This window comes from Lepisosteus platostomus, chromosome 6 (genome assembly GCF_059453375.1).
Source record: "Lepisosteus platostomus isolate fLepPlt1 chromosome 6, fLepPlt1.hap1, whole genome shotgun sequence".
Lineage (NCBI taxonomy): Eukaryota > Metazoa > Chordata > Actinopteri > Semionotiformes > Lepisosteidae > Lepisosteus > Lepisosteus platostomus.
In genome coordinates this window covers 38,996,568-39,020,258 of record NC_142616.1, presented here as the reverse complement: position 1 = coordinate 39,020,258, position 23,691 = coordinate 38,996,568, and the positions used below count along the sequence as shown (strand labels likewise).

The following is a 23,691-nucleotide window of genomic DNA, read 5'->3' as shown; positions in this document are numbered from 1 at the left end:
TACAAAGCACCATTACAAAATCAGTGGAATAGGAGAAGAAAAAACAACAACAAATACCTCACTAAAGTTGGCTGCATTAATCTTGGCTTGGGTGAGCTCAGGTCCTCCAAGTGTTAAGGTATAATTATGTCTTGCATTTTCTCCGGCTTCTTTGTAAAGGCGCTGAAAAATACTTGTTTTTATTAGTTTTTGCTTGTTTTTATTATGAAATCAACTTTGCCACAAAATATAATGAATGTTATTAATGTGTTGGCTGTTTTGAAGTGTAACGATAATGTTATCAGCCCTTAGAAGCTTACCTCATTGGTAATCTGGTTGCTGAACTTTGCATGAACCAAGTCAGGTGAGTCCGTCACTGCTGTGTGCTTGAAGGAATAGGGGTGTTGACGGTATTTTTTCTAATATGAATAAAGGGAGAGAAATATAAAAGCTGGAGTAAGTCCGGTTGTTTAATAAATCCTTTTGCAAGAATCTTCATGTTTGAGTCGGAAAAAGTGCTAGTATATTTTAATTTAATCAATATTAAAAATCTTTTAAGAAGTGCACACATGTAAACTGTAGTCCCTCATATGACACTTTCATAGACAAAACATAATTTCAACATTTCAGGATAGCAGTATATAACTGTACACAAAGTATCATGATTTGCTTTTGTGCTCAAGTTTGAACAGAGAAGGTGCCGTTCTGCTTGTATTCATATTTATATATTCAGATGTACACATTCATACTATTTTTTATTTAATTAAAATTATTAATGAGCAGCTACTTGTTCCAAAAATATTTTTGCTCAATATATTACAAATTACTGCTGTCAAAGATGACAGTTTAAAAACTCAGCTTTTGACATTTTTTACACAGATTTGATTTACACAGAAGGCTCCATTGTATAGATAAACCTGACTAGGGAACAAGCATCCCAAACAGCTCTCTTCTTATACTAGATGATAATTTTGTAACTGTATATTGCTAGGCTAGAAAATACTGAGTTTCCTTACCTCACTAATGAGTTCATTAGCTCGCTTGGAGCCTTCAATCTGTACAGCCCCAGTGCTGATCCAGGCCACTCCTCGCAAGAAGTTAAGATCAGATCTGTAGAGTTTCTGTGAAATATCATAATTGTGTTATTTATATACACGTATTACAATAGCGCACACAGCTCGGAAAAGAGCATGTGAGGATTTAAAAAAAATGTCTTTGTGGAACAATAGCAAAATCTCTTTCACTGTTAAGCATACAACTTGTACTAATTGATAATTGGTCCAATTAGAGCATGCATAGCTCACATAGATTGAAAGTCTTTATAACCACATTCATAGACAATTGTTAGGTGGTTTGTCAACTTGCAGTGTGAACCTTTTGCATCTAAGCAGAAAGTGCTTTTGAAATTTAAAATGTTACCTCGCTCTGTAAGTCATAGGCCTTCTTTGCCCACTGTAGCTTCAGATCACTGGGCAGAGAGGTGTAGTTATGGAAGAGGTGTTTGTAGTCCTGGTCACTGATCAGGGACTGAGCCTTCTTGGCGTGGGTCAGCTCCATCATATCCAGAGGGAGGTGGTACTGGGACCTGCCTCTCACAGAGTCCTTCTTGTAGCTGATCTGTCTCAGAGATCAAGGGGAAACCACATTTAAAAAAAGAGGCTGTGCAAAAAATGTTAATAGAAATCGCATAATGTCAAATCTAGTCTGCCTATCCAAACATTATTCCAAATGTGTCTGAATTGATTAGTCTTTTGACATGAAATCGATTCATTCCGGTTTGTGTGGTGCGTTCCACTTTACACATGATTTGCCTCTGAAATTTGAACTATAATTGTATTCAGCCACTGAATGGTTTATTTTGACTACAGCAGATGAGGAAGGCATTTTGAATCAGCCACATTCTGTAGTTTTGATCAGTACTCCGCAAGTATTTTGTATTGTGTTTCTTTTTTTAGTGTCTATGCTTTAAAGTAAGTGCATGTTTTATAGTAATTGTTCAATGAAACAATTCAAGGTCTGATTTTTAAGGATGCAGCTTTTCCTTTAAGCCTTTTTCTTTGCTTGTTAACATATGGCAGTAAAGCAAATGTTTTTTGCTTATTATGTCAATATATTAATAATACTTAAGGATCTAGAATAATTTACGAAGGCACCTACAGTAGCTCTTTACTCACATCACTCTGTAGCTGAGCTGCATGGACAGAGTGCACAATCTTTATATCATCCTCCACTCCTTTCAGTCCAATCATATGTCCCTTCAATTTTTCGAACTCTTCTTTGTATTTGTACTTAAAAAAGAATTTGGAGGAAAAGAAGTACATCAGAATCATCTTAACAGACACTCCTTTTTGCACACTGTGTCTATTGCATGTACCCTCTGCATCATCAGAGTGGCAGGGATTGTTTTAGAAGGGGCTGTAACAGCAGATCACATCAGAGGTTATCAATGGCCTCTATAATTTGGAAATAGACACACTGGGAGGTAATTAGTTAATGAATCAGATTACCAGTCGTGGTGAATTCTACATTCTTACACGAGGTTACTTAGGAATGTAAAGGGCCTTAAAGGGAGTAGTGGTGGTTGGGTTTTTGGTAGCAATCTGTAGTAGACTTGGCCAGTTGAAAGGAATGGCAGAATCATGACAATATACTGTAGCCTCCTTCCCTGTCCAGTATGACCATTGTAACTTTTTGTTATTTTCAGTTTCCTGGAGCTACTTTGTTTGAAGGTAGGATCTGTCACAGAGACTATTTGCTTATTCTTTTAAAATTTGTATTTAGATGTTTTAGAGAAGCACTTCGTAAGTGGGAAATGTATCAATGTGTTATGCTCGTAACATTTTAAGGGCCTACAAATTTAATAAAACCATCAAATGCAAAATGAAACATTCCAGATTGAGTTTATGCAGGCAACTAGAACAAAATCTCGACCAAGTGTTCTTGGCACTGAGATTTTTAAACTGTTATTTGAAACTTTAACAAATGGCTCATTTTAAAAGGACAGGACTCTAAATGCACGTGTTAACCTAGACAAATACTTACATCACTGATAATATCTCCTGATGCTTTTGCAGCCTGGAATGGAATTGCATCTAAACGCAATGTGTATCCAGCATCTTTCAGTTTAGTCCAAGATTGCTTATAACAGGTCTATAGCAAAAGAAGACACACATTAAAACCCTAACAGAGTTCTAGTGGCCTTGTTACTCCATTCCTGGAAGAAAACTAGAGAATCTTTCATCACTCCATCAGTAGTTTTTTGCATGCTTATCCTTCATTAAATTACACTACATTATATGGCATTACCTATATTTGGGTCTCAAAATATTTTTTTTAATTGCAGATAGGTACTTTATAGTAGTTATCCAACCATCCAATATCAGCTTATCCTGGCCAGGGCTGCAGCAAACTGGAATTTTCTCCAGGACAAAACAAGGAGACTCAAGAAAGGACTGAAAGTGCACAAATGCTCTTGCCTTGGACAAGACACCACTCCAAGACCCCGAAAAAAGGTACAATTTAAGAAAAGCAGATCAACCTAGCCAGCAGGTCTATCCTGTTAGTGACAAAAAACGGGAGCAGAACATAACATTTTCAAGACCAAAATGGAACCCAGATTGCTGGACCTGTGAAGCTGCAGTTGTTAACTGATACTCCACCATGATGCTCTCTACTGTTTATATGCATGTATAATATTTATTACGAAAAGAGATGCAGCAATAAGGAATGTGAAAGTCTTTACTGCATAGAGACTTCTTTACTACTGTTATTATTATGTTAGTTTGTTCAATCAAGTATTTTTACTTTTTATATAAAGAAAATCTGGTGCAGGCAAATCAGATTTCTTTTAAAAAATATATAGTTTTTTTAAAGTTTTGTTGTTTTTTATCCAGTTCATTTAAACAACTGTTTAGTACAAATTACAGTACAAAGTACAAATTACAGGGTTATATTCATGGCAATTAAAACCAAGTCAAGCAACAAAATATTGGACAAACTTGTATATAAAGGGAGAGTATGTTCCCCTAGACAAGAATGGTAAACGTCCGTAGGTAGGGAAACACCATTAACAATGACGTCACTGGTTTTCAAAAGATGTGTTGTAAACCAACAGAGATAATGTTTTCGGTCAACTTGGAATGATCTATAGATATATTTTGAGAACTTAGTTATAAACGAAGAGGACTCTTTCTCACCTCACTGATATTCATTGCATTGAGTTTAGCTTGGATGTGCTCTGGAAGATCTTTGGTCAGGGTGTAATGATGTTTCACACTCTCTCCATGCTCTCTGTAGAGTCTCTGAAAAGGAACAGACATTTTACCAGTTCAGCACTGTAAAGGGTCTGACATACTTTACCATGAATTAAACAGCAATGTTCCCACAACTTTAGATTTTGCTTGCTTACACCATAACTGTCTTACTATAAACTGCCTTGAGATGATTAATAATAAAATATGCTATATAAGATAAATATTTACTATTTAATGGATCTAATCAATTTTGAAAAAAATAGGATTTTGTAACAAATTAATGGCATCATCTTGTTTAAGGCTTCATAACTGCAAATAAAACTACTCTGTAAAACAATGTTATCAGTCTAAGTGTACAACAAAGCATCTTACATCCACAGCCTGGTTATAGCTGATTTTGGCTTGAAGCATTTCGGGTGTGTCTTTCACGCTTGTGAACTTCAAAGCATATGGGTGCTGGCGGTATTTTGTCTGTCAGGGAAAATAAAGGGATAAATAAATTTAATAAATACATTTTAGTGTTAACTTTCATAATATTCCAGATAGATTTACAGCCTTGTTTTTAATTGCTATGTGCAGGATTCAAACTGGGAAATCCTGTCGCTGTGGAATTCAAACTGAGACGTTTCTGGTTTTCAGTTAAAGTCAGTATGAGAGCACAGCCATGTGAGGGAATAAGCTGCTGCTCTGTCACCTGACCAGTTGCAGGAAGTCAATTGTTCAGGTGACTGTTTAAAAGCAGGAAGAGGACGCTTGCTAGGTCAGTCTGCAGGAGGGGATGGCTATATGCGTTTAAGATACTGAAAAGAATATTATCTGTTTCTGAGCCTTCTCATCTAACCTCCTTTGTTCTGGATACAATGTATAATGTGGTATTTAAGTAATGCATCACTAGCTTCTCAGGGAACAAAGCAGATTGTATCTTACTTCACTGATAAGTTCTCCGGATTTCTTGGCTTGCTCAACATCTAGTGATCCTGCAGTCATCCACCCCACCCCTCTCATCCAGTTCAGGTCAGACTTGTACTTGTTCTGGGACAGCAAAATAAGCAAGTATATATATTAAGGAGAAATTCCTTGATTTTCGCAAAACTAAACTACAATGAAAGCGCTGTATTGTGCAAACAAACATGAGTACAGAGATTAAGATGCTAAGTTAAACCTAGTTCAAAATTGACCAAAAACGGACATATTTTTCCTATTAAATAAAAGCCCTTTTTAAGATTTATCATACAAGAAACATTTACCTTAATTTAAATTTGGTTAGGGGGCTTGAACATTTTATGCTGTCTTTAATCCAGGCCTTAAAAATAGTTTCAGGAACAGAAATGCAACCAATTGATCAAGAAATAAGTAAGAGTAAGAAACAGATGAGATAAAAATCTCTTTTGGTTCTTATGAATAACCATCCTATTAGGAATCATTCATAACTCTTGCACTAAAGTTAGGGCATGGGTGACTGAGTCTAGACTTTAACATTTATTTGATTACTTGGCTTTTTTTAATTCTTATGCTCTTTAATAATTGATTCATTAATGATAAATAGAAAACCCCTTGAACTTTGGAGCTCATTGACCATCATTGACCATACTACAATGTGGCTTGTCCGAACAGAAATGCAACCTTACAATGGCAGAAGCTGCCCTGATGGCAAAAAACAGCAAACAATGAGGTTATCATCTGATCATGGTACCCTATCGATGGGTATCCTAACAATTTTCTTATTTACAGCTCAACAGTCAAACATCATTGCAAGAACCAATAAATAACCTGTCTGGGAAAGATCAGAGAGAAACAGTTCTTACATCACTCTGTAGTCCATATGCCTTCTTAGCCCATTCCACCTTCATATCAGTGGGAAGAGTGGTGTAATGATGTAAGATGGTCTTGTACCCTGTGTCTGTTGCCAAGCATTGGGCTTTCTTGGCATGTACCATGTTCAGCATGTCCAGGGACGCACTGTGCTTGGTCTTGGAGTCCTCATACTCTTTCTTGTACTCCAGATCACTCTGTAGCTTGGACACTTGTGTGGAATGGGCCATCTGAGAGTCTTCCTTGACATTCTTTACTCCAATCAACTTGCCCTTTGTCTTTTCATACACTTCTCTGTACTTAATCTGGCGGGGGAAAAGAGTGTCACCCGGTCTCACTTCAGACATATTAATAACTGTTCATATCCGCAACTCTCCATCTTAATCCTTAATCATAATGAATAATTTTAATAATATATTTATATATAATAATTACAATTAGCTGGAAGATGTTTTTATTCAAAGCAATTTGCAGGGACTAGGGAGTAAACCATGTATCAGTAACTACAGCTGCAGTCAATTACAGCAGGAATTTTGTTTTTCATTTTATTCAAGTAATGGTTCAGTAAAATGCTTAGGGGGGTAATTTTGACACACAAAATCAGCAAGGCTTTAGACATCAACCTCCTGGTAAAAACTGAAATACGACATGGCAGTTTTTGTCATCAGACTTAAAGGGCCCAATTAAAACAGATTTACTCCTGATATTCTGTTAAACAGTTACAGTATATACGTTTTAATGTAAAGTACACACAATGTTGTAATCAATTAAAGATGTAAGTGTGTTTAAAGGGTAAATAAAATGCCACATCATTTTGAACTGAATTTTATGCAGTGATAGAAGAAAATAAAAAAAGAATTGCCCTAGAGCAAGAGGCTTTGAATGTTCATCTCTCAACTCAAAAACAGATTTCTGAAAGATTTAAAATAATTTTTACACCAATTCTTCTGTGTTTAATCCAATAAGAAGGAGACCTACATCACTTGCAAGATCCCTCTTGGCTTTTGCAGTCAGAATTGACAGGGCATCCATGCGCAGCTCAAAACCTTTCTGCTTCTGCTTTTCCCAGCTGCTTCTGTAAGTTTTCTGTATATCAGATAAGCAATTAACAAACATATTAGCATGAAAAACCTTTGGTGCTTCAGCACTCTATTTCTAGCATCCAGACATTTCCTACAGCAGGACAGTATTATTTCTAGGATTATAAGCCAGTAAACACAGTGAAGTCATTAAACAAAAAAGATACTTAATGCTTTGGGCCAACTGGACAGTCATTTTAGTTTGGGTTTGCTGATGTTAAAATAAGAAAATGAACTTCAGAGTAAGCACAAGAACAGACACTTTTTGTCAGTTCAGCTTAGTGGCAGAAATATCTCACTTCAATAGCAATTTTCCTTACCTCACTGAGGTATTCCGCATTCGTTTTAGCAAGCTTGAAGAGAGGCTCATCTTTGCTCATGGTGTACTGGTGAAGCATTTGCTCAGTGCCCGCCTTGTACACTATCTGAAAGGAAAGTGTGGACATGTGGATAAGTGCACTGGTGTTTATAAGACCTACCCACACAGAGAAGGAGCATAAGGAAACCTGTGAAAATCTGAAAATGCATGGAAGTTATTAAAAATGTTTTTGAATATAAATTCATAAACTTTAAAAAGCATTTCATTATGCAAAAAAAAACTGAGATTTTCTTTAGGGTCTGACTTTTTAAAGTACAATTTAAACTGAGCTGAGAAATCCCAAAAGGTTATAGCAAAGATGCATACATGAAGTAGAGGCATGCTTACCCCACTTTGCAAGTCTTGGCTTCTCTTGGCGTGTTTGATATAAGGAGTGTCAGCCACTTGCGTAAACTTCACTGCATCTGCTTTTTGCCTGTACTTTTTCTAATGAGGAATACAATAGAATTTTCACTTTCTTTCTGTTTACATTTACATCATAAATAAGTTGCAATCATCTGTTCTTGGTAAGATTATGTTCTCAAATTGTTAAATCAAATGCATAAAGAATCCGCTCTAGAAAATGTTTAATATATACAGTTTAACAGGACTTTATGTGCTGCATTTGCTTCAGCAGAAGAACATATTGTAACGCTTACGGCCGACAAGCAGTGTGTGTAAGAGCCGGCGTACCAGAGCGGGTGACGTCACCGCCCTTCCCTGTGATAGCAGGACCACAGCTACTGGGCTGTGGAGAGATCTCTCTTTAGCTCACGGGGCTAGGTCGCTGCAGAGAGACGCGGAAGTCCCGGGTTCGAGCCTCCAGTCGGGATGGGGCCTACCAGATGCGGCAAGGGCGCCCGCCTGAGCCCCCGTTGCGTTACAATATACTGTATGCCAAGCCATACCTCAGTGTGGAGGGGAGTGAATTGTCTCCTTTAGTACTTACCTCACTAACAAAATCTCCTGCTTTCTTGGCCTGTTTCACATCAAGGCAGCCTTCTGTCATCCAACCAACACCCTTCATCCACAATAGATCAGCCCTGTACTGGTTCTGAAATCAGACATTGAGAAGTGAATTAGAGGGCAGTTTATAGCAAACATAATATGATGCATTAAGTTAAGATGACAGAATCCACAAGAAAACTGGATGGTGTTAAACTCTCAGCCATGGGAAGTTCGGTCATTTAGAGTACAGGAATACAGTACATTGTTAAATGAGGAGGCCCTGTGTGGCACAGAGCTGGGAGGATCCTGACAGGAAGAGCACTGGTTTCTTTTTCAGCCTCTGAAAGATGTAAATGGTGGTTATGCCTCCTAACAACATGTTATTCAACAAAAGGTGATTACACTTCTTTTGAGTTTCTAATGTGCTAAAATTCAAACATAGTTTTCATTTTTTATTTAAGGTCAATTTATAAAATGTAACTTTTCATTTAATATTCATTATTGGGTACAAAATTGAAAGCAGAGCCTAATCATTCTAAAGCCAATTAGTAATTTACATCTTAATCTACTGTATAGTGCATTTATTTTGTGTGTAAACAATAAATAACTTGTACAGTAAATATTCTTTCAATGATGCCTGAGCTTCAGAAATGTGATAACAGTAAGACTTCTGATTTTTCATATGTACTTCAGCACTATTTGCATATTTTTGGAGCAAAAAACTCAAACACTGTGACTCTGACCATGTTCCACATTACTGTTATTATTATTATTTGGATTACATACTTAGATACTGTACTTACTGTATACTGTATAAAGCTTATAATAAAACATTAGAAATACAAAGAAACTCAATTTTGCCATTGAGTACCTGCAAAATCTATGTTTCCTGTATTTTTTCTATGTCAGGCAAAAACATTTCTGGGAAAATAAATTATTTTTATTCAAAAAGCGCTCTGTACCTCCCAGCTGATGTTTATCTCACCTCACTCTGTAAGCTGTAGGCCTTCTTTGCCCACTTGACCTTCATGTCATCAGGCAGCACAGTGTATTCGTGGAGCCTCTTCCTGTACTCCAGGTCACTGGCAAGAGACTGGGCCTTCTTGGCATGGCTGATATTAATCATGTCCAGGGGGAGGTGGAACTGGGACCGGGCCTCTTTGGAGCCCTTCCTATAGGCTATCTGAGGAAGGAGTCAAGATCCATGGGAAAGGTTCTCAGCAGTTGACAAAGAAAGTCAAACAGTTTCACACCAGGGTAAGAGAGGCTGTGCAAGAACACCAAGTATGGGCTTGTTTATCATTTTACCTCATTATTCATCTTGGCAACCTGCAGCGAATGCAACGTCCTGGAATCGCTCATGTTGACACCTACTGCTTTGTCCTTGATTTTCATGAAATCTTCCTTGTATTTAATCTGTTAAGATTGAAAATATGATTAGCTAGCACCCTTGCCAAGAATTTTACTGTTGTTGCTGCAAAACGGTCAGGCCCAGCTCCAAGGTGAGCACTAGTGCCTTTGATATCCTAGGTGCACCACTGCTCGTGGTCTGGAAAGGTCACTCACTCTACTAAGGCTTTTCCCAGGTACAACACAACACAAGCTCACTGAGAAAGCTGACATTCTAGACAATCAATACTTACATCACTAGCTAAGTCCCTGGATGCTTTGGCTGCCTGTAAAGACAGGTCATCCAAACTCATTTCGCAAGCTTTAGATTTTGTCTTCTCCCAGTTTTCCTTGTATTTTATCTGTAAATAAACAAAAATGCAAATACTATACTTCTAGGGTAGCTCTATAAGTTACATAAATACAGTATAAATCCTGGAAAGATTTCATTTTACTTTTTGACTTAAAGTAGTGCCACTTTACCACATCTTGTCATCCACAGTAAATACTGAAATTCTAGTGTGTATTTTAAGCAGAATTTCCTGGCACTTAGACAATACTGATAAAAATGATTTTTATTAGCAATTAATGATTTTATTAGCATTTCCTAAGGTTTTTTAAAGAGACATTTTTAAAGAAATGAAAATACAAAATATTGATGGCGCATCTGTTGAGATCTTTGATAAAGGCATTGAATGGGAACCAAACAAGGTCCTCAGTGAGAATTCCAGTATTCTGAGTTACACAACAAAAAATAGCCAGGAAGCTCATCACAGATTACGACTTGTCCATGGTGCGGGGCTATTAAAGCATTATTAATCACACAGGAGAATTACACAGGAGCCTAGATAAGCATATTGAGCTCCTAAAAGGAATGGAATTATATTTAGCTCCACAGTAGAAATAGACTCAGACACTGAGCACGTGGCTCTGGTGTGATTAGCTGTTTATGTAACTGGGCTTCCTTGGTTTTTTTATATGTGAAAAAAAAGAAATGAATTACAACCAAACAATATGCTTTTTTTTCCGGTGATAAAGAGACGTGCATGATGCTTTATACAGCAGGATTTAGAAACACAGGGATAGGTAAAAATGTAAAAATATCTTGATATTCCATATATAAGATTTTAAAGGTTAAAGTGAAAATGTGACAGTTGATCGGAGGCTTAAAATAACTACATTTATGCTTTATATTTATATTGTTTTTGACTGTTTCATATCTCCATGCAGCTAAACAGTCCTAGTCAGTCTTCAGCACTTACATCACTAAAAAGTTCTGCATTGGCCTTGGCTTTTTTGATCTGGGGAAGATCCTGAGGGAGAGTGAATTTCGTCTTGGTTTTCTCATATTCAGCCCTATAGTTCAGCTGAGGAAAGAAAATGAGTTGTGAGAACAAAAAAAGTATCATAGTCACAGATTAATATCAGAGTCAGTAAGATCTCAGGTTTCAGAGTGCCATTTGAACACAGAAGCACATACTGAACATTGTGTAGTGTTATAAGTATAGCACCAAGCAAACTGCAATGTACAGTAAATAAGAATACCTCCTAGGCATTTAACAGTTGATGAAATGGTAATGTTCATGTTGAAAAATGAATCAATTCTATTAATCTTGACTACTAATTTGCTATTTTTCCCTGTTTCAACAATATTTTTGTAAGATGAATTTTATCAACTGAGCTACAATAAATAAAATAAAAGAGTACATACACAGAAGTACGACTACAGAAATACTGTAACTTGCTCGGTGGGTGTGAGGTTTTATTGAATGCTACCTCTTACAAGTAATGATCTTTTAAAAAAGAAGCAACACAAACTGTGATACTTTGATGAATACTAACACACTGAAAATGTCAATGTGACAATTGAAACCTGACAATATGAGGACTTGCAATGGGAAAATGTTGGGGAATAAAAGCAATTACCAACTAATACAAAGACCTGGTTCAAGTATCACAGGTCAAACCCCAAAACAGAGGTAGAGCATTTGACTAACACACTGCAAGATTCGGCAGCTCAGAAAAACCATCAGTAAAATACAATAACAAAATTAAAAGCCCATTGATTGGTAATATTGTTTTAGTAAACTAGAAGGATGTTTCTAGTAATTGGTTTCACAAATATTCAGAAGATTAATGAGAAAGATAACTAGGTGTTTGGCCTCCTATAGTAGCTGAATGTGCCTTTGGTTAACTCTATGAGTGATGTTATATGAGAAAGGCCCTCAACCCATTGATACCAGGTCATGTGTCACTGGGTAATTGTGTTTATATTGAATCCTCCCGTGAGGAAAATGCTTTTTGTCAAGAAGGTAAATCGTTGAAGTTTGCCAATGACCGAGCTCAAGAGAATTCAGTTGACACTTACATCACTGAACTGTTGGGCGTTGATTCTTGCTTGTACTATTTCAGGAGTGTCTGTTACTGAGCTGTACTTCAGCTTATCAACGTGCTGCCTGTAGTTAACCTGGAATTGAGGAAAGTGTGACAAGAAAGAAACAGTTTATTCCCAAGCACATTCTATTAACGGTTCATGTAAATCACAAACACCTTGTGAAATGTGGAATAGAAAATAAGAAGGTTAGAGTGAAGGGGACTTCCACCTAGCATTAAAAAGCAACAGAAAAACAGTAAACATGAAAAAAACAACAAAACTGAAACAAAGTGCCTTTATACTAACACAAATCATTTTAATTTGTAAAAGAAACTTATCCCATTCCTATGAAGTATGTCATTACAATGATAAAACAAGGCTTAGTATTTGATCAGCGGCTTACGTCTTTTAATGGTTCCAGTTTTCTTTGAGTCTCATATGATGGCGTCATTGTGGCTGGATAGTTATAATCAGCGTGTTCACTCTTCTCATGTTCATACTCTGATTTGTAGGCAATCTTCAAAATACAGGGAAAAAAAGTGAAACAGATATTGATTTAAAATGTGCTTTTGGTTAATCCAAATACATTTAATTCCGTATTAGCCACATCACTGTGTATGTTTTGACAGTTATTTAGACATTTCTAAATAAGCACTGGACAAGTTTCAATTGTGTTCTCAAAGGGATGTTTTAAACATAAACTGTTAGACAGATAATGTTTATTTTAATTAAGAAATTAAATTCTGCTTCTGTGTTGAAATATTTTAACAAAACTTACAAAGGGAGTTTGGAATCGCCACAGATTTTAAAGTGTGCTTTTCTAACTGCGAACCAGCTTCACAGTATTTTAAACTTTCAAATTTATATCTTGTGATTTGTCTTTTTCCAATGCTAAAAACATGAATAAAAACTGAAACTATACACAATAGGCTCTGTTCAATGCAGGTATACAAGTATATGGTGCACTTACATTGCTTGCCAGATTTTTTACTTTCATGGCATGTAGTGTCCGTTTGTCCATGCCAACACCTTCATAATGACCCTTCATCTGGTTCAGATAATTCTCCTTGTACTTCACCTAGAAAAAACATCAGTGTGTATCAGGCATTTTTTGCAACAAGTTTTATTTTGAATTGTGCCTGCAGTGGCTCCAAAGTGACAGTTTTAGAGTAAACACAGCAGAATAAAAAGAATGAACAAACCACTGCACTGACTTTTACTTTATATATTTGTTTCTGTCAGTGTACTTGAATTGTGTAATTGGTTGTAATTGTACTTGTACAGTGTAATTGAAGGATGCCTAGAAAACAACATTTACTCTTTAATCAGGTTCCAATGACTTTCTTTTGGCCCTAAATGTTGAATGTTTATGAGGAGTTCAGTGTGAACACAAGCAGCACCAAGGAGACACCAGTAAAGTGGAGCAGACATCAAGCTAGAAAAGTTGTATACCAGTAGCTCTTTCTGAATCCCTGTCTATTTTAAACCCCTCCTAGTGCATACTTACATCACTGGTGTATTTAGAGATCTTGGACACATTCTTAAACTGCGGGGTCTCACAGTAGTTGATGCTGTGACCCTTGGTATTCTCCAGATCCTTCTTGTACTCCACCTGAGCAAGAAGAATGATTAGCACTGCACCACATACTGAAATGTATTATTGTAAACATGCCATACTGTTGATGTTTCTGCCAACTGTGGGGAAACGGAAAACTAAAATAAGGAAATTACATTGATATTACTGACCCTGTCCTATCTAAAATAGCACTGGAAAACAGCAAGTGAGTGAAGACCTTAAGTGCTATACTCCAGGGACTTTTGGTTTGAATTTGGGCTGTGACCATAATCCATACTGCTGTTGTTGACTGGATTTGATGTGCATACTGGTCAAGATTGTCTGCATACAATATAGATTTCACACACTCAAATGAATGTACATTCAAATTCAAACAGATATCAAAACTGGTGTTTACCACAAAAAAAAGTAATAGCAGGTGTGGTAGACTTTGTAGTACATTTCATGAGAACAGTTTTGAAACAAGATTGGTACTGAAGAATGTTATTTAAAGAAACAATAATCTCTGAAAACTACAAAGAATATGGGTATATGGGTATTATTTGTTTTCTTTTGGATAACCTTTTCCTACCTCGCTGACAAGCTTGTTGATTTTCTGGGCATTTTTGATGACCAAGTTGTCGTCTGCTGTCAAGGTGTTGAAATGAGCTGTGCCTTTTGTCTTAGAAAACCCTTGTTTATACTTCACCTTAAAAAAGTAAACAAGAACACGTGCATCATGGGATGTACAGTAAATAGCAGAGAGTGAGTGATGATAGGTATCATCACAGAAATATCATTTTTGGGTGGGAATTTTTAACTATTTTTTAAAACACTTTTTTACAATTTTTAATCATGCTTTGCGCAATTTTCCACCATCACCATCATTTTTTTCATATTTCAAATTTAGATTTTTATACATCCCCTTCCAAATAAAATGTGGACTACCTGACTTTCATCTTAACTTTTATATGCATTCCACAGTAGTTTTGTTGCAAAAAAGTATTTGTGTAATAAACCATAGTTTAAATGGATAGGACCACATTAATAAAACTTTGAACAAAGTTAATACCCTATTGATCCCTAATAAAGACATGACAATTGTCACAGTTATCTTTGGAAGGCTAGTTTATGACTAGTCTAAGTGTTACATTTAGATTCTCTTATATTAGGAGTTTGTCTTTCATTTCACAAAAAAAGAGGACAGAAAAGCTTATGACTACTGCCCGTATAAGTACATACATTTGCAAGTCTCAGTAATAGATACATATATCATAAGGTGCTATGAACTTACATCACTGGCCAGTTCATGGGCTTTTTTGGCAATTTGATATGCAGGAGTTATCATGGCAGGGAAACTGCCCTTTCCTCTGTGTTCTTCATAGTCTTCAGTATAAGCATGCTGCCAGCAAAAGCAACAGTTAAAACATAGCACATTTTGTAACGAATTCTGTGTTTTGCTTATGTATTCAAAATATTATACAGAATCAAGAACTACAAATAGATAATGTCATGAAATGTTACTAATTACCACCCTCTAAATAAACACAACCACTGTAATCAGATAGTTCAGTCTTCATCTATGATACAATGATGCTTCATAAACTTATCATGTTGATACATTTATCCACGATAACTGTTTTCTATTGAATATAACCCATCAAGAGATGTCAAAATTGAATGCTCAAAACATGACTAGCTGTAAATATTAAAATGTTTTTCTTATTGAAATTGTGAAAGTCCAGTATTGTTATCACTGTTTGGGCATATTTAACAGTGTAACATAAGACTACACTTTTCAGTTACATTAATTTATTATTCTTTGGTTTCTATGGAGATTAAGGGGGTGTCACCAACCTGGCTGAATTTCTCCGCATTGTCTCTAGCAAGAGCCAGTTCTGCAGAGCCTGCTGCACTGCTTCCCTTCCCTTTCATTTCCCTCTCGTACTTCTGATGGTACTTGATCTAACAAATTACAGTAGATCCCGTTGTCAGATCTTACATGACAAACCCTTGTGGGAAAAGGCAATGGAAAACTAGCTAAGCAGAGAGGGCTGGCCCTGACCCCAAAGAGAGACAGGCCAGTAAGGTTACCCTTAAATCAAACAGTTCAGAACACTTTCATTCTGACCACTGATACAGGTGCTGTTTTTACACTCATTTATAGACCTTTCCAATTGAAAGTACCGTCTCCTTAACCACTCCAACGTACTAAATTGATCAAATTTCCCATGGTTCTTGTCTTTACAAATTGATGATTTAAGGGTGACCTGTAAGAGGAGTTGACCAAATCTATTTCTCGAAGGTAATCGAGGTCTTCTGGTCTTCATGATGATTTATGTAATTTATCAGGCTGCTTACTCAGCTGGACATATTTAAATATTGCTAGGGTCTCGTAAAATTGATGCTTAAAAATGCTTTGCTCAAGGTACATTGACTTATTCATTTTCAATCTAATCGGATAATTGGAGCAATTAATAATAATGGATGGAACAAAAGTTAGAAGACCCTACAGACCTCTAGGAACTGAGTCTGACAATCTTGTTCTTGAGGAAAATGGTAAACATACCAGCAGACTTTAATCACAGAAATACCTTATGTATTAACACAACCGATTTTGACAAATAAAAGAAAAATAAGAGGAGTAATATATAATACCAACTGTAATATTAGTGTTGGTGAAAACAGTTTTGGATGATTTATGATGCAAAGGTCTTTTATTTAAAAAATCACTTAAATCATTTTAGTGTCATGCATCTGAGACTGAAAGGATGACAGAGAAACATATTTAATCAAAATCAGCATTACCAGTCTCTTTCTCCTTAAGCCTTAATTAACTTCTCATATTTTTTCATTTGTTTAGAAAAAAAATCCTTACAATATTTTTAAATATTCAAAATGACAATGAAAATAATTACATTGTAATTGGAACAAAAACAAATCTGTTGCTGCATGACACACAGATTGCAAAGTTGATTACAAACCTTAGGCACTGGATACAGTATGTATTACGGCACTTATACTCTGTAGACATGCTAGATGAGATGCTGCATCTGAGCATTACGTGCTACTGAATGAAAGTGTCAATGCTTACATCACTAGCCAGTTCAGTGGCTTTCTTGGCCACTTCATATCCTGGAGTGATCATGGCTGGAAAGCTGCCTTTCCCTCTGTGTTGTTCATATTCTTCAGTGTACATGTACTGCAAAGAGAACGCAAATCTTTCTTTTTATGTGTGACACAATTGCATTAAATGTTTTCAAGACTTCACAGCATATAGACCTTATTTCCTTCCAACTAGGGAATGACTAGGGAAAATGCATAATGCAAGTCTCCATCACTTCCAAAGCAAACCTGGGTGATTATACATGTAATTACTTGAAGTGCTTTTCTAAAATTCAAAAATTGAAAAAAGAAGATTTGGATTGTACACAAAGCACATTTCTTGTGTTAAAATATTAGGACTTGTTGACTTATTGTGTTATTGCAGGAGTGAGAAATGTTCAGTTTTAATCAATGAAACTTACATCACTAGCAAGCTGTGCTCCTGTTTTCGCCAGGAGTACTTCTGGAGTATCGGTGACAGAGGTGTATTTAGAAAGTCGCTCTTCGTGTCCGCGCTTGTACTCCACCTGCACCAAACACTGAAGTTCAAGCTTCAGACCAATTCAAACAGCATCTTCACATTAAGATTTTCCTATTACTCAATTTTTATTTTCAAACTAATCATGTCATCAAATGTTTTTTTTTTTTTTGTGGGACCAAACTGGCACTTTCAATGTTAGATTGCCAGAGGTGAACACGTACTATAGATTTATCAACCTTTGCATAGACATGTCCTTCAACTTTCTTTATAGCTTTCTTTTAATCCTAAAAATCAGCAGCCAAGGCATTTGGAAGGAATTTATGTTTTACAGCTCTTCACATGGAGGATATAGATAACCTGCTGGCTAATACTGTTGAAATAACAAGAGTGAGAGGGGTCATGTAATATTGGACCCGACTTTCCCTGTGTACAAACTGGCCAACACATTCCCGTACAATAGAGTGTGAGGGCTGTGTGCCCACAAGGAAAATAAGGACCATTGTATTTATCTTCATCTAACTACAGTAGGTGTTTCCAGCCCTGGTCCAAGAGGGCTGGTGCATTTAGTGATTGTCATTCCAAATCGGCTCTTAACATGCTAAACGAGCTGTTTACTGGCTTAACTGGACCTGTTAATTACTATAGCTTTTCCCAGCACTTTCAGTGCTGCTGCTATAAAGAGCCCTTGAATACCTCCAGGACCAGGACTGGACAGCCCTGCTTTAAACGAATCACATGCAGTAGAAATGGAAAGCAAACTCCAAGTTCTATGTTTTACTCACATCGCTGGCCAAAGTATTAGCTTTCTTAGTTATCTGATAAGCTGGGGTGATCATGGCAGGGAAGCTGCCCTTTCCTTTCAGCTGTTCGTATTCTTCAGTGTATTTAATCTGTTAACAGAAAATAGCACCACAGACCTTGACCGTAACACTAAAGCTGCAGTACAAATGAGAGAGTCTGGCATTCTGTTGCCTCGCCCATTGTACTCACATCACTCACAAGTGATCCTCCAGCCCTTGCATGAAGGATTTCAGGGGTATCGGCCACTGAGGTGTATTGTGAAACCCTTTCCTCATGGCCGCGCTTGTATTCCACCTGGAAATGCATGGAAACCTTCTTATAAAGCGATTACAGGAAGTTCTTATCTACTGCAAATAAAGCATGACTATTCTGCTCTCAATATTTAAAATAAATTTGGATTTGTTTAAGTAATCCTTATCGGACCTTTCATTTCCTAAAACAGCACACCAAATAAATACAACATAAACAATTTTCTCCTTTCTAACATAATTTTTCTTTGGTGTTATTTCTTAACCAAGAATCTCAGGACCAACTCAGATACCATTGTTAGGGAGATACACTAGTATGGTTGAATCAGTGAAAGGAAAACAGGAACTTACATCACTTATGGTTTTTTGGGCTTGGGCCACCCTTATCATTTCTGGGTTGGAGGCTGTGCCAGTGTACCAGGATTTCTGTTCCTCATATTCTGCCTGATAGGCTTTCTGAAAAGGGGAGGTATTCCAGGGAAAGACATCAACAGATCTGAAGAGCTCTTACAAAAGCAAGTATTACATTTTTTTAATAGACTTTTTTGTAGGCAATGAATTTCTATACAACGAATCCCGATTTAACAGGTTTTACAGCAGCTGTATAATAATAAACTTAAATGTCTAGAATTGAAACAATGTAATATCCAATGTAACGGCATGATAATGTACACCTGAAGCTGAGGTGATCGTTACTTTGCTTAGCAAGGGGGCTGACACTTTTTAATAATCTGACATCCAAGGAGAAAAGCAATTAATGTGTCTTATTCCAATGAAATAAAAATGTGTGAGTTATAAATCGGTCCTGGTTCAATTACTGTAGATAGGTTTGGCTGTGAGTCTTTCTTTTTCATTATTTGCATTTTATACACACCTAATTTGGAATCACCAATTCTGTTTTTTCAAAACTGTCCTTCCTTCAACCCATCATTTTCTAACCACCTTATCCAGTAAAAGGTCACGGGGGAGCTTACTCCAAGTAAGCAATGGGGGCAAGACAGGACACACCCTAGACAGGAGGCTAGTCCATCTCAGGGCACACAGAGATACAAACTTACCTGCTTGTCTTTGTGTTGTGAGAGAAAACCCCGCAGAAATGGGGACAACATACTGTACTAACTCCATGAAGATAGTGCCCCAGGAACTGAAGCCAGCGCCAGAGCATTGCAAGGCAGCAGTACTGCCCAAAACTGGACTTTTCTAGAGTAATTTATATAATTTATTTACCACTTCAGAGACAATTAGAAATCAACAGAATATAGTAATTTAAAATATATGTGACTTTTTTAATTTTAAATTTAGACTTCTTAGTTTACTTCTGCTTAAATATTCAACTACAATTGAGGGGTTATTACCTGACTTGCAAGATGGCTGATTTTACGAGCATGTTCCACCTCCCTGGACTTCACATCCCAGTGAAAAACTGACTTATACTTCTCTCCTTCTTCTCGGTATTTGAGCTAAAGAAAATTTACCATTTCATTTATCACATCAGCAGTTACAGGAAGTATCAAAGTTTTGAAAAGATATCAAAAGAATTGGTAATTTATTGCAAAGTTCAATTGGATTGATAATTTTAAGGCATATCGAGTTACAGACCAAAATACAAACTTTTCTAACTTAAACAGTTTTCTGAATCTATATTGAACATTGAGGACTTCTAGGGTGATCCAAGTAATGAATGTTTACTGTTCCAGACATCTGTGGAGCTTCATTTATTTTTCAATGCAATAACCTATTGACAATTTTTTAATTCACACTGAACTGTGGACAAAGCATCTTCCACGGCACTACTGACCTTTTTATACTTTTAATACACTACATAAAACTGAATCATTCCTTTACAAGTTTAGAAAACCATAAAACAAATGAGCTCTCACCTGTGAACTGTGAATGAGTGCAGTGTATGAAATGTAAACATATGTACCAGAGGATGTGTAAATACTGCACCCTCAAAAACAGATCCATTCTAAGGGGATATTTGATATCCTGTCCTTTTGCATGCTGACTGTCACAATCACATTTTATTAACAGCCTAGGAATTCATACACCCACTGTATAGGACTTTCCCCAAACCTGGTCTGATTGTAGTTCAGGAACAGAAGGTATAAAAACATCCTGTTCCAGAAAGGTATACAGCAGATTTGGCAATTGAATCCTCTCATTATTTTTTTAAGATCACTTTGAGCATATACAATTTCTTTTATTAGGAATTTGTCTTTTCATTTATCCCAGCTTGCTCTCCATGAGACACACAGACAGGGAGAGAAGCTTGGGGTCAGAGCGCAGGGTCAGCCATTTACAGTATACATCGCCCCTGGAGCAGTTGGGTTTAAGGGCCTTGATCAGGGGCCCAACAGAGTAGGATTTCTCTGCCGGCTGCAGGATACGAACCGGCAACCTTCCAGCCACAGGCGCAGATCCTTAGCCACAGAGCCACCGCTTTAGTGTGCTTTTGGTATACAGTACCAGTTTGAAAAAAAAATCAGTATTCACCAGGATACAGATTTGAATTTGACTGATTTTACTGTCAAAGAAGTGTCTCTAAGAACAATGATTGTATAGAAGTTAGCACACACTCGAGAGTGTAGACTGAAAGCAGGGCTGTGATTGAGAGGAACAGGAGGTGTCTGGAGAAAGCAGGAGGTGAGCAGCTTACCCTGGATATAATTTTAACTGGTAAACTCATAAACTGGGAGGGAGAGTGAGGTGTCATGTCGCAGTCAAGAATAGAATAAATAGGAACACAACTCATTCCAGACCTGAAGTCTCATAGGACATAGGACTCATCCTGAACTTCATATGAACTATGAAAGCTTGTACACAAAGAATACCTATTTTAATAATTTTCATGATCTATTTTAGTACTTTACTATGCCATCTTACTTTGCATTATATTATCTTGTTGTGTACTGTAATTGGCTCCTAATTTTACTGTATTACTACATTCTACCAGTTTTAATTAATATAACATCATCAGCACAACTCTTGAAGCTATTTTTAGGCTAGCCTACAGTACATTTGGAGACAGTGACATTCTCGACATCCTGTTTTTTTTAAATGTCTGTATTGAAATTCTGACTGCACCTTTGAAGTATCGGACAAATACATCTTCAAATATGTTTCCAATGATTTATTTGAAACATTTCCTAATTGTATTTCAATGTAAATCAAGACAGGTGGATATCACTAGAAAAAATGTTTAATTGCTTAGAGAAGACTGAAATCATTCTCAACTAATAGTGTCCACAGCACAGTATACTTTTTGTGTACCTTTGTCCTTCCATTCTGTACTCACAAGCATAATTTTTAAAAGTTAAACTTTTTATCTGCTTATAGAACATTCCTGATAAATGTTAAATCATAACTGTGGAGAAGATTACCCATAGCACCTTCTTTTCTTTTTGTTTTCAATATCACTCACCTCACTGACTGCTTCAGATTGCTTCTTTGCATTTAAGTTGATGGGTGTCTCATATACACTAGTGAAAGTGTTGTTCTTGGGGTTGTGCCTGTAGACATCATCAGATTTTACAGATGTACAGATGAATTTACACATGTACAGATGAAATAGTCATATACTACTGGTGACACATATACTTTAAACATGGAGTTATTTAGTAATGAGCTATGATTGTTCTGAAGGAGATACTATGTTATTTTGTATAAAATAAGTATATGCATGGAAGATACACAAAGATAACATTGCCATAGTCATTCACAAAACATTACTATTATTGCTAATAGATATCTATGTCAAGATAAAAGAATATAAGGGGATTTTGTAATTGTCTGTTTTACTGTCTATTGAGGAAATAATACAAAAGCTTTGCTTTTTTCAAAATCAGCATATAGTAACATACATTTCAATAAAAGTACTAATAATGCAAATAAATACACACATGCTTTAAGTACTCACACTTGGCAGTAGGGCTTTTTCTGATGGCTCACAAAATTATTTGTAGTTAGGATCATCTTACATATTTCGCAGTGAAAGCAGGCTTTATGCCAGGTCTATATAAGTCAAACAGGAAAGCAAAGCAAAATTTTCAGTACTCTAGATGGCATTGAACTTATCAGCAGCACTCTAATTTTTATTTTGAAAATATTACATACATTTTTAAGATTGGATGTTGGTAAGTATTAAACTATATATTGGATCCAGTACTCACTTGTGTCTATGGCTTTCAGCATACATCCCAACACAACTTATAACAACCTTGCAAACATAAGAAGATGGCTACTGAATAGTTAGAGCAATAGTGGAAGGCAATCCATTCTGTAATTTGGCTGATGACAGATCCACAATACATTTACACAATGGTGCTATAAATTCCTGTTCTGTTCTTGTTAGTTTAATTCAACATGTCTTGTGTTTGAACATTTTACTTCCCTCACAACTCACAAGGGTTCGTTCACAAGTATCAAAACTGTACTGGAATTGATTCATTATAAAAATCACTCTACAGTCACTATATATCATTTGTCATATGAATATTAACCATATGAAATATAACCTTACCTTGTCAATGCAATTGATTTTCTCAGCTGGGTAAACAATATAGCCACACCTGGCACAAGGCTGGACATTCATGTTGAAAAAATATTGTATAAATAATTTTAAAAAATAAAATGAGTAGTGTACAGAAGTAGCAGGGAAACTCCGTGGACGCTTGTGTTATACTTAGCTCTCTAGAATGTGACAGACTGTCCCTTACTTTAATGTATCTAAGGTCCTCCCACTTCAGCTGGGAAGACTGCTCACTGGCTGAGATGGCTAGGTGACCAGAGATGTAATATGTTGTTTTTGTACTGAATTGAGTCAGGAGGTAATTTTGGTGCCTGACCCAGATTGTCTCCCTCCTAAAATACATGAATGAACTCAGTAATAAGCTATGTAATAACAATATGCACATTACAAATATGACTTCTATGCACCTGATGCTGCAATAACTAAACTAGGTGTAACATATGTCAGGTTGTCTTTGTCTGGCTGACACTGAATTTTTTGTTCTTAAAGTCTTCAAAACCTTTGCTTTAAGCAAGTAGAAGCATTGCAATTTTGTACACTTCACCACATTTTCTTCTCACTGTTTCATTAAATGTTTAAAGTTTTTCTAAGCTTTTTGTTTCAGAGTTAATTGTTTTCACCATTTTGTGAACAGAATTCAGGAAATTCAGAAAACAGGAACAAATCTAATCGCCTTGTCTAGACTTTTTGGATGAATTTTGATAGTCCTTATCTGCGGAAACGTTTACACCAGAGAATAAACCCTCATACTGTTGTCCTATGAGTCAGACTTTGAACT

General features: G+C 36.4%; 1 protein-coding gene across 7 annotated transcripts in view; it reads right to left on the bottom strand.

Moving 5' to 3' along the window:
* Positions 1–23,090, bottom strand: part of nrap (nebulin-related anchoring protein) — a 29,073-nt gene extending 5,983 nt beyond the window's left edge. For 2 of the 7 annotated variants that reach the window (XM_088635756.1, XM_088635759.1), the window contains exons 1-34: positions 22,905–23,090; positions 22,302–22,396; positions 21,807–21,894; positions 19,738–19,842; positions 18,734–18,838; positions 18,324–18,428; positions 18,116–18,223; positions 17,275–17,379; positions 16,842–16,949; positions 15,605–15,712; positions 15,042–15,149; positions 14,340–14,456; positions 13,700–13,804; positions 13,163–13,270; positions 12,596–12,709; positions 12,187–12,285; positions 11,081–11,185; positions 10,073–10,180; positions 9,738–9,845; positions 9,415–9,612; positions 8,431–8,535; positions 7,830–7,928; positions 7,444–7,548; positions 7,023–7,130; positions 6,038–6,349; positions 5,160–5,264; positions 4,605–4,703; positions 4,176–4,280; positions 3,022–3,129; positions 2,154–2,267; positions 1,399–1,596; positions 996–1,100; positions 300–398; positions 58–162 (exon numbers count right to left, since the gene is read on the bottom strand). In XM_088635756.1, coding sequence (XP_088491882.1) covers positions 58–162; positions 300–398; positions 996–1,100; positions 1,399–1,596; positions 2,154–2,267; positions 3,022–3,129; positions 4,176–4,280; positions 4,605–4,703; positions 5,160–5,264; positions 6,038–6,349; positions 7,023–7,130; positions 7,444–7,548; positions 7,830–7,928; positions 8,431–8,535; positions 9,415–9,612; positions 9,738–9,845; positions 10,073–10,180; positions 11,081–11,185; positions 12,187–12,285; positions 12,596–12,709; positions 13,163–13,270; positions 13,700–13,804; positions 14,340–14,456; positions 15,042–15,149; positions 15,605–15,712; positions 16,842–16,949; positions 17,275–17,379; positions 18,116–18,223; positions 18,324–18,428; positions 18,734–18,838; positions 19,738–19,842; positions 21,807–21,894; positions 22,302–22,396; positions 22,905–22,976 — 3,936 coding nt within the window. In that variant the 5' untranslated portion in view covers positions 22,977–23,090. The remainder of the gene's footprint in view (positions 1–57; positions 163–299; positions 399–995; positions 1,101–1,398; positions 1,597–2,153; positions 2,268–3,021; positions 3,130–4,175; positions 4,281–4,604; positions 4,704–5,159; positions 5,265–6,037; positions 6,350–7,022; positions 7,131–7,443; positions 7,549–7,829; positions 7,929–8,430; positions 8,536–9,414; positions 9,613–9,737; positions 9,846–10,072; positions 10,181–11,080; positions 11,186–12,186; positions 12,286–12,595; positions 12,710–13,162; positions 13,271–13,699; positions 13,805–14,339; positions 14,457–15,041; positions 15,150–15,604; positions 15,713–16,841; positions 16,950–17,274; positions 17,380–18,115; positions 18,224–18,323; positions 18,429–18,733; positions 18,839–19,737; positions 19,843–21,806; positions 21,895–22,301; positions 22,397–22,904) is intronic. The other 5 variants (XM_088635755.1, XM_088635762.1, XM_088635758.1 and 2 more) reach the window with 5 other exon arrangements.
* Between the last annotated feature and the right edge of the window lie 601 nt (positions 23,091–23,691).